The sequence below is a fragment of the Nymphalis io genome, chromosome 20, assembly GCF_905147045.1.
Source record: "Nymphalis io chromosome 20, ilAglIoxx1.1, whole genome shotgun sequence".
Lineage (NCBI taxonomy): Eukaryota > Metazoa > Arthropoda > Insecta > Lepidoptera > Nymphalidae > Nymphalis > Nymphalis io.
This window is the reverse complement of record NC_065907.1, coordinates 1,294,534-1,310,669: the sequence shown is the minus strand read 5'-3', so window position 1 is coordinate 1,310,669 and position 16,136 is coordinate 1,294,534. Positions and strand designations below refer to the sequence as shown.

At 33.1% G+C, this 16,136-nt stretch overlaps 1 protein-coding gene across 3 annotated transcripts; it reads left to right on the top strand.

Annotated features, from left to right (window-relative positions):
* Nucleotides 1–224: 224 nt before the first annotated feature.
* On the top strand, nt 225–15,654 carry LOC126776490 (chitinase A-like). 3 transcript variants are annotated; one of them, XM_050499055.1, is made up of 2 exons: nt 225–290; nt 13,873–15,654. In XM_050499055.1, exon 2 carries the CDS (start codon nt 13,881–13,883, stop codon nt 15,549–15,551), a length of 1,671 nt encoding a protein of 556 aa, XP_050355012.1. In that variant the 5' UTR covers nt 225–290; nt 13,873–13,880; the 3' UTR covers nt 15,552–15,654. The 3 variants fall into 3 exon arrangements, with proteins under 3 accessions (XP_050355012.1, XP_050355011.1, XP_050355010.1); XM_050499054.1 differs by having other exon boundaries at nt 247–349; XM_050499053.1 differs by lacking the exon at nt 225–290 and adding an exon at nt 12,698–12,802.
* Nucleotides 15,655–16,136: the final 482 nt, after the last annotated feature.

Sequence of the window (16,136 nt, the reverse complement as noted above, 5' to 3'; positions counted from 1 at the left end):
CTTCCGGCGGAAAAAACAGCGGATTTGGATCATCACGTAATCTTTATAGAAAAATTAATAACTTGATATTTTATTTGAAATCACTGTGTAAATGTAATTAATAAATATTCGAGTTTAATTTTTTTCGCCTCGATTTTTGTACCGGACAGCAAGGCATCCGCGGATTCTATGCGCGTACGCAATACAAATGCGAGCCCTTGGGAGTGATTCAGTGCAGTTTTCCTGGATACCATTGTGGTCATAGCTTTAGTAGCGGCGTACCTGCGCACGCGCAACTACGACACTCATAGGTGACTATTGTGTTAAAATCGATTGTTCGACATCAAGTGTTATTGTTTGTGTCTGGTTTGTAAGTTTAACTGTTTTAATCTGGCTTAAACTAGTTAAATGTTTATATATTTAGTGTATTTTTAATTTGTTAAATAATTGCTAATGGATTTCTTGATGGCGATTGTCTGTTTGTTTGTTTTTAAAATCACGAAATCCGTAATATTCAGCAAATTTATCGCATTAATATATTTATCATATTAATATGTTTAGCGATAAAATTGCTTGAGATAAGAATTAAATTGAGAGAATTTATTTCATCTTTCATACCGTTAATACTACAGTTATTTGTCCCTTCGATTGGGAGCAAGAAGGGGCCAGCTACCTCTTATATCTGATAAACATTTTGTCATTCAAAAATAAACTTTATTACCAAGTATTAAGTAAATCGTGCTTTTTTTCTTGTATATATAAATAAGTTTGTATGTGTTAAGTTTAGATACAACGGCATTGACCTCGAATGAAAATGATTTCCATATAAACACGCGATTGTTAACTGATATTTTTTTTAAATAACCAATTCAGATTTCTTTATAAATACAGCATTTTGTAACCGTTATAAGGGGTTATGCCCGTGGACTCTGCTATTTTTGTTTCTCACGAATACCTCGTTTCGTATCTTTGGGTAGTATGCATATGAGATTTTAATGTTAATATTGAGATAAAAGTATAAAGCTTTTAAGTATTTGCGTGATGACCAATATATATTATATAGTTATAATAATAATAATGTTTTATTTCACACAAAGAGTCTATATACATATATATTATGTTAACATAAGTTAACTTATGTATGCATAAAATTACTTAAAAACAAAAAAAAAACACTTATGCCTACTGACTGATCAGTATGTTATGTTTATTATATATACTTCAGTAAACACACTTATTTTAATTATTGAATATATAATACTATATATACGCGAATCGCTTCAGTATTTTATGTGTAAATGAGTAATTGTGATGAGACCCATGTCTTGTTATTATTGTTAAAGTCATAAATTCAAATCTTATTAAACTCAATCATTTCTTAATGCAGCTCTAAACTAAAATCAATCGATTCGTCTCTAAATTTCAAGTCTCATATCAAGTATATTACTACACAATATTATTTCAATGGATTTAATATATACACATAAATTTTCAGTTATATTTATAATTTTTCATAACGTACTTTATATAAGTTACTTAAAACATTTTAACTAACAAATTTTTTTTAAGCCGAGTGACTGGATTCGTGACACACTTTTAAAAATGTAATAAAAAAGTAAAAATAAACAAAGAGCATGCTACTCATACGTGGCACAAAAGACAACCTCCTTTCTTGTAAGTAATGTTTATTTATGAAACATTACACAGACAAAAATATACAAATTCAATTATGCTCATATGAGCAATTTGAAAATCGAATGTGACTTAGGACAAGTCTTTTCACTTAAAAATTGTTTTTTTTAAGCCAAAATATTTATCTATAACGTGTAATTAATTAATTGTTGTTTAAATAGTTTATTTTTAAAATAAATATTTTCAAAACATATTTTGTTAGTTAAATGTATATATATTGCACAGACAATTAAATATACTTATATTTATAAATAAATCCAAAAGAAAGCTAAAAATAACTCAGCAAAGAGGGAACAAAAATATTAAAGTTATATACAATAGAAATGTGACATCGTCAAGTAAATAAATCATATAAAAATAATATTTAAATTATCTTATTTCATTTTAAATCTAAATGTATATTTTTAATCCGCGACTTCACTCTAATTTATTTTTCGTGATAAAATGTCTCTGGCCTACAAATTATATATATGCAAAAAAAAACACGTCTATCTATTGTTATCTAGCTTTGTGAAAGAAGGCCAAAGGAATGATCATACTTTCACTTTAATATTATTATTCAATACATAAATTGTTAATGTAAATTAAATTATTCATTTGTATCCTAGTAACACAAAAGAGTGTCCTACTGCAAAACTGTGTTTACTTGATGTTTGTGTGTGTTTGAAATGTGAGTGAGCCAGTGTAACGACAAGCATAATAGACATAACATCTCAGTTTCCAAAGATGATATTTCTTATAGTGCCAATATCACTTGGTGGTGATCACTTAGCAAAGTACACTTACAAGGTACATTTGCCAGTCTACCTTCCTATTAAAATAACCATGACATGACAGTATAGTGATAATTATCTGATCGATTTCAGTTAAATTGTCATTATGCTGGATACCATAAATTACTCTATAAATATCCTTAATTAAATGATCGTTGTGGTGTGTTTCTGACCGAGCACGTTGGCGTTCAGCGGGCGGATATTATTTTTATATAAAACAGATTGGTACGGGTTGCAAATGGGCCACCTGACACGTGTCACTGACCAACGCAAGCGTAACTGCCCATAGATATTGGCGCTGTAAGACATATTAATCTTTAGAAAGCTGATGCGCCATTTATTTTGGGAACTACGATGTTACATTTCGATATGTCTGTAGCTACACTGGCTCGCTCAACCATCAAGCCGGAAGACAAAAATACTAAGCTAGCTGTTTGGTGGGTGGTACCTATCCAGATTTACCAGACCAGACAGGCTTGCACAAAGCCTGACTACCAAGTTTTCACTCTAATTATCCGATTGGACGGTAAATCCGAAACGATAACAAAAACTTCATTCGCGCTGTTTCTTGACTGCTATTGAGAACTTCTACACAGAAACACCCAATAACTTTTATTGGCCCGACCCGGGATTTGAACCTTAGCCGTTTCATCTATTTACGACTTAGACACTCAAAATTGCATTATCAAAAGTACGACGTCAATTTGTTTTGTTAACGGTGATTAAAATTGTTGTTATCAAATGCTATTAGGCGAAATTGATATTTAATACTGGTCAATCAGTGACCGTTTCTAGTTAATGAAATTGATAAAGCAAGTCGATCGATCTAAAACTTAATAAACGTGAAAAAAATCGGTGCGTTGTACCATATGTAACTGACGATTATTAAATTTTGAACAATTTTTATTAATTGTAATTAATTAGTATAGCGACACAAATGACGTTTCGATTCCTATCACGTGTTTAAAAACGGTGGTAGATTTATGAAAGTCAATTAGCAAGAGTAACGTTTTTTTATTGAATTTGTCTTCAATATAATTCGTTAAATTATCACGGCTTTGGAAATAGCTCCGCAACAAAGACCCCAAAGCTTTATCGAATGCCTTAATCAAGGAGTTAGAGTCTTGACAACTTGCAGTATTTCTCCTTTGTACGGTTGAACTGATCATTCCTGAGGTAGCTGCCCTCTTTGTTCCCTGTTCATTTGATAATGTTATCTGTTATTTTACTGACTTAGCCCTTAAATGCCCAGAATTTTAGTCTTAAAGTCTGTAATAGTAGATTGTTGTTTTCGTTTATGAAATGAATGTTTACGGCCAGCGTTAAAAAAAAAATGTCTAAAATTTGCTACACTTTTTCAGAAATTTTATGATCGTAATTCGTATGATTCTTTTCAATCAATCGATCAATCAAAATAGCACTTTTGAATCGTCAACGAGACTAAATAATAAAAAAAGTAAATCTACCGGTTTCGTCGGTTCGAGATTTAAATTCTTCCGCGAAAAACCGTTAAAGAACTTAATAAACTTTTTTCTCAATTACGTATAAATTTTGAGGGGGTAAAAGTATTAGGTACCCAATATCTTTTTATGTAGCATTGATAACATGCAAAATTTTATCATGATCGGTTAAGTAGTTAGGCCGTGAAAGCGTAACAAACAAATAAATATACTTTCGCATTTATAATATTAGTTGAGATATATATGCAAATCAATAAATACTAAATCTACTACTAAACTGTATTAAACATTACAGTAACAGCCTGTAAATGTCCCACTGCTGGGCTAAGGCCTCCTCTCCCTTTTTTTGAGGAGAAGGTTTGGAGCTTATTCCACCACGCTGCTCCAGTGCGGGTTGGTGGAATACACATGTGGCAGAATTTCAGTGAAATAAGGCACATGCAGGTTTCCTCACGATGTTTTCCTTCACCGTAAAGCACGAGATGAATTATAATTACAAATTAAGCACATGAAAAGTCAGTGGTGCTTGCCCGGGCTTGAACCCACGATCATCGGTTAAGATTCACGCGTTCTTACCACTGGGCCATCTCGGCTCTAGACTAACTAGCACTAAACATTAGGTAATGTATAATTATCAGCCATTTGTTAGTAATATTGTTTACAAGGATGCGACTTGGTTATAGATTATTACGATAGTACTTAGATTTTTGTATTGTCAGTTATTCTATGTTGGCATTGAGTTTTATGATTATAATATGCAAATAATTACTTTATATTACGACCATGGTTCGCTCGGGAAAGTTTTCTTTTAGTTATCTATGGAAAATATTCCCGATTTGTTTAACTTAGAACATAGCTACTCAAACTCATTATAGAACACGCGAGTGAGGTGTCAGAAAGTGATATACGATATTGATTATAATAATTATGACATTTAAAGGACATACGTGTTACAATAGCGTATCAGCGACAGTTAGTTTTAAAACAGTTCATTAGTGCGACATGAAGTTCTTACGGAATAGAACCTCTGAACTCCCTAAAGTTAATTATTAGAGTCTAACTTTGGCTTCAAGTGTGTATTTTGTATATAGCGTATATAGTTCGCAATTATGATGTTGTATAAAAATAATAAGAAATATATTAGTTTCTTTCGCCAATTCTTCTCTCTGTTCTATGTTTTGTCTTTGCCCGTTTATATATAGTTTGTTTTTATTTTATAATCTGTGGGATGTTGAATTGTATCTAATCTCAATATGCAAGTCAAATTAAAGTGAAAAATGATAGCAATGTTTTAAATAACATTTACGGATTAACAATATTAAGTTCGAGCGATTTTATGTCATAAATGCATTCGATGTAACATTCCAGACGTTAAGATCTTTGCTGTTTTGAATGTCAAGTATACACACACACAAGTGTACATAAAGATATATACATATATATTACAAATATATATATATATTTATTCTAAGGTTTTTATTGTACAAATATATCATATTATGTAAGTATGTAACTTAAAGTACTACGTCTGTGTATGAGCTTGTTCACATTTTTTTTATAGAATAGTAAGGCGGGTCGAGTATATGGGTCACCTGATAGTAAGTGGTCACCAACGCCCTTTAGACATTGGGATTGTAAGAAATGTTAACCATCGCTTACATCACCAATGCGCCACCAACCTTGGGAACTAAGATGTTATGTGCCTGTAATTACACTGGCTCACTCACCCTTCAAACCGGAACACAGCAATACCAAGTGCTGCTGTTTTGCGGTAGGATATCTGATGAGTGGGTGGTACCTACCTAGACAAAGCTCTACCACCAGTATCACATCTCGCTCTAGCGTGAGTTGGTGGATATGTACATATAACTGAGTTTCATCCTTAATATGTAGGTTTACAGTCGTTATTTATCTTCACCGAGCATAAAAAGTTTTACAAAAAATTAAGTGTGACTTGACTCAATAAAATATACATAGAATTGTTAACGTACTTGTGTTATTTAATTTGTAAAAGAAACTAAATAATGAGTTTCTTGTTGATCTTCTTGATATATGTATACATTTCCAACCGGTGCCTTTATGTTTAATATAAGCCATTTAAAAACGTTTGTGCGACTACTTCAATAAAATATATATTCATTTTAATTATAATATCACTTCAACAAAATCATTATTTTACAATATAGTTATTTATTAATTAAAATATCTCGTTATTTCATTAAATCAGTTTATATATTTATTTAACTTTGATTAATTTAAATTAAGAAATTAATGTTTATATATGTTTCTTTATATGTAATGAATACTTTAAAAGTATAAGACTTCACTTCACATTTATTGAGAAAATGAGGCTTGTGACCTGAACTTAATATGAAAGACTTTAAAAGTATTTCGTTATTAATCCTAAATACTATAATAAAAACTAAAACATTTAAAAAAGTAAAATACCTGTTATTTATTATCTTGCGATTACATTTTGAGATTAGGAAATATTAACCATTCTATATATCGCCAATGCATCACCAACCTCGGGAACTAAGGTGTTATGTCCCTTGTGCCTGTAGTTACGCTGGCTCTCTCACCCTTCAAATCGGAACACTAAGATATTAAGTATTGCTGTATGGCGGTAGTATAAGAGAACAAAAACCTATACATAAAAATACCCTTATTATTTTACTAGAAAAACGCATTTACGTATTTTCCTCGGATGAAGTGTTAGGGGTTACGCGGGGCTCACAGCGTCGAGTGGGCCAAAGTTCTCACTAAAAAACCAGCACTCGCATCATCTATTCGGTACACATCTCGAGATCACTGGCGCACACTACCAACGACAATACTACCCGCCATTACCAAAAAAAATAATTAAACTACAATTAGAAAATAAAATCATGACACCAAAGCATTTATTATAAACATTCTAACGATTATTATCTTAAATGTTAAAAGACTAACTCGATAGTTGATTGATCGTAATGCCTAGTATTAGTGCAGGGATAGTATAAACAGTTAGCGATGGTCCAACGGTTCTTAAAACTAGATCTGTATATGTAAGGTCACGTGCATAATGTTGACCAGTTTCTTCGACTTTGCATATCTTGTATATATAAATGTTTATAAAATTTTTATATTGAATATTGCAACTGATTGATTTTGACATTGATTTTGTCATTGATCTTTGTTAGTGTAATACGTGTGCTAATATATGAGATATAATTGAATTTAATTGATATGGCTACGATTTGTATATCGTAATAATAAATAAATACTTTCTTAGTAAGTCCAAATAGTTTATTTATTTTTATAAAATACATGGGCGTTGTAAGAAATATTAACTGTTTCTACGTCGCCAATGCACCATCAATTTTAGGAAATAAAATGTATCACTTGTGCCTGTTATACTGGCTCACTCACCTTTCAAACCGGAACACACAAATATTTGCCCGTAGAATGTCTTACGAGTGATCGGTACCTACCCAGATCTTGTACAAAGTCCTACCACCAGGTAAAGTTACAGTGTAAACAAAATAAAATATATAACAAAGGGCGTCCTTATCGACATAGCGATCTCTCGGATTATATAGTACAGTAACAGCCTGTTAATGTCCCACTGCTGGGCTAAGGCCTCCTCTCCCTTTTTGAGGAGAAGGTTTGGAGCTTATTCCACCACGCTGCTCCAATGCGTGTTGGTAGAATACACATGTGGCAGAATTTCAATGAAATTAGACACATGCAGGTTTCCTCACGACGTTTTCCTTCACCGTTAAGCACGGGATGAATTATAAACACAAATTAAGCACATGAAAATTCAGCGGTGCTTGCCCGGGTTTGAACCCACGATCATCGGTTAAGATTCACGCGTTCTTACCACTGGGCCATCTCGGCGGATTATATTAGGAACGATATAAAAATTCTGATCTTGATTGATTCTGATATATATTATTTTAATACCACATTTACGTTTCGCCTAATTCTGCGACTTCATGCAGGAATATTGGCAAAGTACAGCCTATCATAGAATCTGTAGTGGAACGTCCCTCGAGCCCGTAATTACACTGGCTCATTCACTATTCATACTAGAATACCAGTATGAGTTCTATGTAGTCGGTCTATTCAGATATGTCTCCAGTAGCTTAAAATAGAACCATGACTACAAAGCTAGTAATTGATTAGGACACAGATCTGAATATTGATCATGACGGTTAATATCACGTACGATTAATGAACGATTCGTTTTGCATACGGATAGTAAAATTGTCAGCGGGAAATAATTTAAAAGCGTCCTAATTTGTCTTCGTGTAAGTCACATGTTCGTTACTCGTAACTCAAAAACGATTGGTTAGCGAACAACGATAACGTTTGGTTAAATATTGGAACGGGACATAAATGGCATATAGCTTAAACTGAACGGATGTTGTCAGTTAATTAATCTATCGAACCATTAACACAAAACAATGGTTTATAAAAGGTCGGATAATCCTCGACATTATGTGACATTTATGGCAAATAATAAATTATTTGTCAATATCATTATGATCACGACTCATGAATTTTGCTTTATAATAAAATACCAGACGACAAATGTGTTAAAGACACGATACGGATTATCTTAAACGAATCCTTCGTTCAAATACGTAGCAAAAAATGCTCCTTGTTGTTTTGGTATTTGACGCCATTTTTATTGTAAAGAAAAAAAACTCCGAAATCGGATAAAATTAGTTTGAATTTAATTTGTCCTCAAACGCTACATGAAAATATTTAATTATATACCCACATATATTTAAAAAAAAGTAAAATTCATCAATTGATATAAAATTAGAACAAAGAAAAAAAAATTCAAATATCGAGCAAAGTAACGCGTCCTAACTTTCCCTGCACTTTGTCGACCTCGTTCGCGGGTCAACGACACGAACTTGAACACTACGCCCACCACGCATTGTATGCTAATGCAGGACAACCGTCCTAAAAATTCGTGACACATTTAACTGAACGACATATCGGAACGATTAAAATCGAGAAAGCATGTCAGGTTAAGTGATGTTGAGTGCTGTTGGTAAATGGATGGGTGACCAAATAATAGTTACATATTTAAATTTTTGATATTTCATTGTCTTATCGTTATTATCAAAACAAATGATATATTTTAATGTAAAAATTAAAAGGACATTTTTAATAATTATTTCAAATATTTTATTTTATATTAAATTCAATGAACTCAACAAGTTTAATAAACATAAATTAAGATAACTTTATCGTTTTGAATCTTTGTAACGGTTTTTTTTGTAAAACGGATTCAGTAACATTTTTAATGAACTTAAAATTATTTCAATAAGAAGATTTAAATACTAAGTTTTCAATTAAATAAAAATATTTGTTTGATCGGAAATATTTTTTAATAGCTGAACAACAAGTGTGAGTGAGCCAGTGTAATTACATACACAAAGGAACATAACATCTTAGTTCCCAAGGTTGGTGGCGCATTGACGATGTAAGCGATGGGAAACATTTCTTACAATGCCAATGCCAATGTGCGTTGGTGACCACTTACCATCAGGTGGCCCATATGCTCGTATGCCTACCTATACTATATAAAAATATGCCTCTTTCATACTGATTTACTTTGGTTGATAGCAATTGTATTTAAGGTCGTATCTTGAAGTTACGACTATGTTGTATAATCTCATGAATGGACTATATAAAAAAAAATCACACTGGTATTTTCTACGATAAGCGTCATTCAAACGTAGCTACTCCGCGTGGTTTCATCAAACATACCTATCAATCTAGACTAAGTCAGTTTTTAAATAATATACGGCCTGGCTACACGGGCAGTGCTATTTTGTAAGAACTCACTTCATTACTCGCCCGTGAAATTAACAACCGTCTTATGGTGATATACTATTTTGATGCGTGTATTATTGGTATATTATGATTATTATGGTCAATGTCGCATATCACTATTTGACATTTTACGACCGTTTTCTACGGAGTTTCGAGTTGGTTCTGATATACCCTACTGATACCAATTAATATTTGTAATTTTATTATTCGGGTTTTGGTGTAAATCTTTACGAGATACCCGACCTCCTGAGGCGAAGCGGGATGATATGAGTTTTGTACTAAAGTCCCCGTTGTTCAATCTCAATGCATGCTGAGAAACTTGTCCAAAAATCATTGCTTCTCATTAATGCGAGATTATCTTATATATAAAAATAAATGATGGTAGATCTGCTTGAGATTAATAAACTTTGAAATAATTTGATCAATCACCATTAAAGTTGTCATTTATATACCATTTAATTGTTCACTGTGACAATTGGTAGTATATATATATGTAGTATATGTAAATTGGTACTATAATTATGTACACAAGCAGGACAACGTCTGCTGAGTTTCGCTAAATTAAAAATGTAATCATTATAAGTTTGAAGTCCTAACTTGTCTTTTTATGACAATATAGTTTGTACTGTTAATATATATATATATATATATATATATATATATATATATATATATATATATAGATTTCAATGCGTTTTTTGTGTTAAAACCGGTTTAATCCGGTATTTCGTTATGTTTGATGAAGTCATTTTGAATGTTATCTTTGCCCACTCCAGATTAGCAAGACAAGAGTCACGTGATTGAATCGAATGTATCTTTATCTATTGATATTGAATAACTTGTATGAATGGTTGAACGTGAATTTAAGTCCGCGGCTTTGCAACCTCGTGCGGAGCCCTAATATACCCAACTCCTATGTAACTCTGACAACATTTTATATTTGATTAGTTAGGAAGTAAAAACGTAACAAACAAAATTCGTGCAAGCTCGTCTGGGTAGGTACCACCCACTCATCAGATATACCGCAAAACAGCAGTACTTGGTATTTGAAGGGTGAGTGAGCGACTATAATTACAGGCACAAGGGACATAACATCTTAATTCCCAAGGTTGGTGGCGCATTGGTGATGTAAGCGATGGTTAACATTACATACACTACATACTATGTAAAAGAAAACCCGTATGAAAATTTTCATGGTGCTCCAGTAGTTTGGGCTGTGAGTTGATATATCAGCCAGACAGATAATCTTTTTTATATATTTATTTATATCTTTAATATGTATATATGTAAAAAAATAATAAAAAATAAATTCAGTTATTAATCTCGCAGTACTTCCATTAAAATGTAATTACTCTACTCCTATGTATTTTTAATTCTCATAAAAGTTTTTTTTTTCATATTGACTATAAACTCTAAAATATTTCTAGAAAGTACCTATTACTTATGAAAGGACTAAATTTAAATACCACATATGTATGTTCCGTTTCTGTCACGCTTCGAACAAACCGGTCCGCATTTGTGCTAGATCGTTGCTAAATTTGACCGTGAGAATGTGCTCAAGGACACATGTCATTTCCTTTATCAATTTATCTGTTCCACTAGATATTTGATAAAAAAATATATTATCAAAATGCCTTATATTATTTAAATATTCTTTATTCCCGAAGGCTTTGAGTCTTCATGTCAATTTAATTTGAAGCTACTACCGTTTAGGAATGTACATGCTAGCGAAAATAAGTTGCAAGAAACGCAATACTAACTATATTTACCTTAAGTGAAATACATAATCAACTATGTATGTGCAGTTAGATATAAGATATATTATAAAGATGTTTTAGTAAAAATATTTATTTACATAATAATTTTAATCACATTTATAATATTTACATTAAGGCTTTAAGTAAATACAAGTATCCCCGCTGCGTCTGTTTGTTTGAACGTGATAAACTCGAAAACTAATAAACAAATTCTCATACGGTTTTCACCAATAAACGGAGTGGTTCATGACGAAGGCTTAGATATATGATGTTTAAAGGTTTTGTGTATACTGACTGAAATATAACGATAATCGTTGAAGATGGCGGAAAAATTATGTCGACTAGAGCTTTGCTGGCGTTCATCGCGAAAATGCGTAAATAGCAACATTACAAATCATGACCGCGTTGATTGTCTGTATGGAAATTAATGAATATGACATGCAAGCTTTTTTAGTTATACTAATATTATAAATGCCAAAGTACCTCTGTCTAACTGTCTATTTGTTATGCTTTCACGGGTAAACCACTAAACCGAATTTTATTAATATTTGTGTAAAGAAAACTTAAAGCCTAATACATAAAGAAAACAACTCAACAAGTGAATATCAAAGAAAGTATATATGGTTGAATGATTGAATATTACTATTTAATTGTATTAATTCTGAAAGTTTTTTTTTTTAAATATAAATTATTCAAAGGTCCATAGTACATAGATCCAAAGGGTTTTTGTTTTCGTAGAATGACTATCGATTTCTCTTTCGCGTTCGCGAGTTTTGACAATGAGTTGATCGCATTATCGTAAAGCGGAAGTTATGAGTCACGGAAGGTCATTATTACTATTTGGAAAACATTTAATGTTTTATTGGGAGCTTTGAATTTCGAATACAAAAAAATTATTAAATGGATTTTTTAACATATTGCGTTTACACTTTTGTATAACGAATAATAATTTAGAAATATTTAATCTTTTCTTTTGTCAGTTAAAGTTCGAACACAAAAAAAATTCAAAAGTTTTTTAAAGTTTTAAGACTTTATTCTTTGTTTACTTCCACGACAGCTAAAATAACAACTAGTACTGTTACAGAATATTAATTTAGTACAAAACACTTATTTTAGTCAACAAATATAAGTGTTAAATATTTGAAATCGATTTTAATCTTATCTTTAATGATAATAAGTCAATCAGCTTATTAACAATAACAATTCCTTGGTATGTTAACGTTGCTTTCAGTACACGTTTCAAGTTCTATAGACATAATGTGATTTGTTTAACGATCATTTGAATTTAAAAACAAAAGTTGGGGTAAGTTGTTTTCTAAGGTAATTTTCGATCGCGGCTTTGCCTGTATGTTAAGGAGTTTTGGTATAAAAAGTCTATGTCCTATGGCTTAAGCTTGTTTCATACAAAATTTCATTTAAACCTAAGCCCAACAGACAGAGTTATTTCCGCATTTATAATATTAATAATATAAACAAAAAAACTTTGTCGTGTGTCGTAAATGCGCGCTGTACACATGCTAGGTCTAGGTGATATTACGATATAATATAAATAGCTAATTCTTCTGGACTTGAGTTTTTTTTGTACCATTAATTCTAATTGTTGTATTGGTATTCAACACATATTAATATATATATATATATGTCAATGCTAACAAAGCTGTATAAGTGCTTAATAATACCGTAATTGTTCAAGTAAATAACTTTATTTATAATGTATATGAATTACTTTTTTTTTTTTTTCTTTTAACGTACGTTAAACGGTATACTTGATAAAATCTTAATTAACATATAATAGCATTGTGGTCCTTATTGTTAAACTCGTTAAGGTGTTGTTTGTTTCGCTTCTATATTACCTTTTATATATTTAAACATATCGAGCGGATTATGATGATTTAATTAGCTGGTTTTAATGCTTTCTAGAAAATGTAGAAGTTATGATATCGTTTGTGGATAGCATTAATGTTGTTTTGTTAATGTATGTAGTTCAAATATATATTTTTATATCTTTCGACAAAATACCGTTTCGAAGCAACCATGTACATTAATCTCACACATAATAGTTGGTTAGTCATAACGGGTTCAGGTAATTATCTCGGAAATAAACAAAAAAAAAGAAATCATTAGGTAGGACAATTAAAAAATATTTGTCACCTTGACCGACCCACTAACGTCACTGGGACGAGAAACTGTGCTAATGATTTTATTGCGCGTCTCAAAATCAGTATCGACTCAATACAGGCTCCTCCGTGTTAGCGGTTGGCCTACAATGCTCTCCATATATAAAAGATACCACTGAGATGCATATTCAGTACCGACTCAACGCTTAAATGTAAAGTTCGCGCCCAACTTTTAACTAAATAATTTTCTTTTTAGAACCGGTTATGTGGCAACAGGCGTTGACTTTCGCCTTAGCTGGCCTCTTCGTGATAGCGGAGTGCGGCCCCCCTGGGAAGCCGGCTCTAGGATGGGGAGAGCGTACCTTCGCAATCGTTGAGGTCAACCAAGCGGCTACGGCGTACAACCAGCTCGTCACACGAAAAGAAGCTGCTGATGTCTCTGTAACGTGGAACGTTTGGTCTGGAGATGCGGCTGATAGTGCCAAGGTTTTGTTGGATGGCAAGCCGGTCTGGACTGGAGCGTCAGGTGCTGCATCGTCAGCAACCTTCCCTGTTAAGAAAGGTGGTAGATATCAGATGCAAGTGGAACTTTGTAATTCAGATGGGTGCACTTCAAGCGATCCCACGGAGATCGTCGTAGCGGACACCGATGGAAGCCACCTTCCACCCTTAGAATACTCAATGGGAGAGAGAAACAAACCTTTTAAACAGACTTCAGGAAAGGTTGTGGGTGCGTACTTTGTTGAGTGGGGTGTCTATCCTAGGAAATTCCCAGTCGATCGCGTACCAATCCCTAATTTAACCCATCTTCTATATGGTTTTATCCCAATTTGTGGTGGAGATGGTATTAACGACAGTTTGAAGGAAATCGAAGGCAGTTTTCAAGCGCTACAGCGCTCTTGCAGTGGTCGCGAGGACTTCAAAGTTTCTATTCACGATCCTTGGGCAGCTTTACAAAAGCCCCAGAAAGGGTTATCATCTTGGAATGAACCATACAAAGGCAACTTTGGTCAACTGATGTCTTTGAAGCAAGCGAGACCTGACCTGAAAATCCTTCCTTCTGTTGGAGGCTGGACATTAGCTGATCCTTTCTTCTTCTTTACCGACAAGACTAAGAGAACTCGTTTTGTTGACTCAGTAAAGGAATTCCTTCTAACATGGAAGTTCTTCGACGGTGTTGATATTGATTGGGAGTTCCCTGGTGGTAAGGGCGCTAACCCTCATCTCGGTTGTCCGGAAGATGGTGACGTGTACGTTAGTCTTATGAAAGAACTGCGCGAAATGCTGGAAGAGTTATCAGCTTCAACTGGTAAGAAATATGAGCTGACATCTGCAATCAGCTCCGGTTGGGACAAGATTCAGGTGGTTGACTATAGCAAAGCCCAAAACTACATGGACCACATTTTCTTGATGAGTTACGATTTCAAAGGTGCCTGGTCGAACGACACTTTGGGCCACCAAACGCCATTATACGCTCCAGAATGGAATCCTAAAGAGACCTACACAACTGATTTCGGTGTAAAGTATTTGTTAGCGCAAGGTGTGAACCCGAAGAAGATTATTGTTGGTGTCGCCATGTACGGGCGTGGCTGGACTGGTGTCAACGGTTACACAGACAACAATCCTTTCACTGGCAACGCGACAGGACCAGTCAAGGGCACTTGGCAAGACGGCGTCGTGGACTACAGGGAGATAGCGAACGAAATTGCACAGGGTAAATGGGAGTTCCATTACGACAACGTCGCACAAGCACCATACGTGTTCAGACCAGCCACAGGGGACCTCGTGACTTACGATAACGCTAGATCCGTCATCGAGAAAGGAAAGTACGTGAGGAATAATAAACTCGGCGGGCTGTTCGCTTGGGAAATCGACGCTGACAACGGCGATCTCTTGAATGCGATGAACATGGGCCTTGGTAACAGTGCGGCTTGAAGGGCTTAGTGTATTAAATGTGATGCTATAATAAGTTCGTTTTAAGAAAGGTCTCACCTAGGTTTATCAATACGTATTTATAATAAAGACTGGTAAATTTAAATGAAGTTTTATTACCTTAGTAAATATATGAAAAATAGTTCCATTTAATAATGCAATTGACAATATTTATTATAAAATTTTAAATGAAACTTGTTTTACTTAAATTAAATTTGAAAGTAAACATCATATACTTAGATGAAATCTCTAAGTTATATGGAGTTATTCTGTAACAATGAACTCGAAACTCGACTTGGAACTCGATCGTGAAATATTTGAAAACATGACACATTAATCATTATCATGATATACCTTACATTTCTTTATAAAAAATTATGTTATACAACAATTGAAATCAAAACATTCTTTATTTAATAGGACTCACAAAAGCTATTTGTGATTCATGTTATAGTATTGAAATTTGTAAAGCTATCACCATTTCGTAAGTAGATTCTACCGGAAAGAAGCAAGAAACTCAGCAGTAACTCCTTTCCACCACGAATTTACCTCATTAAATACAATGAAATTTATATCTTATTGTTTTTG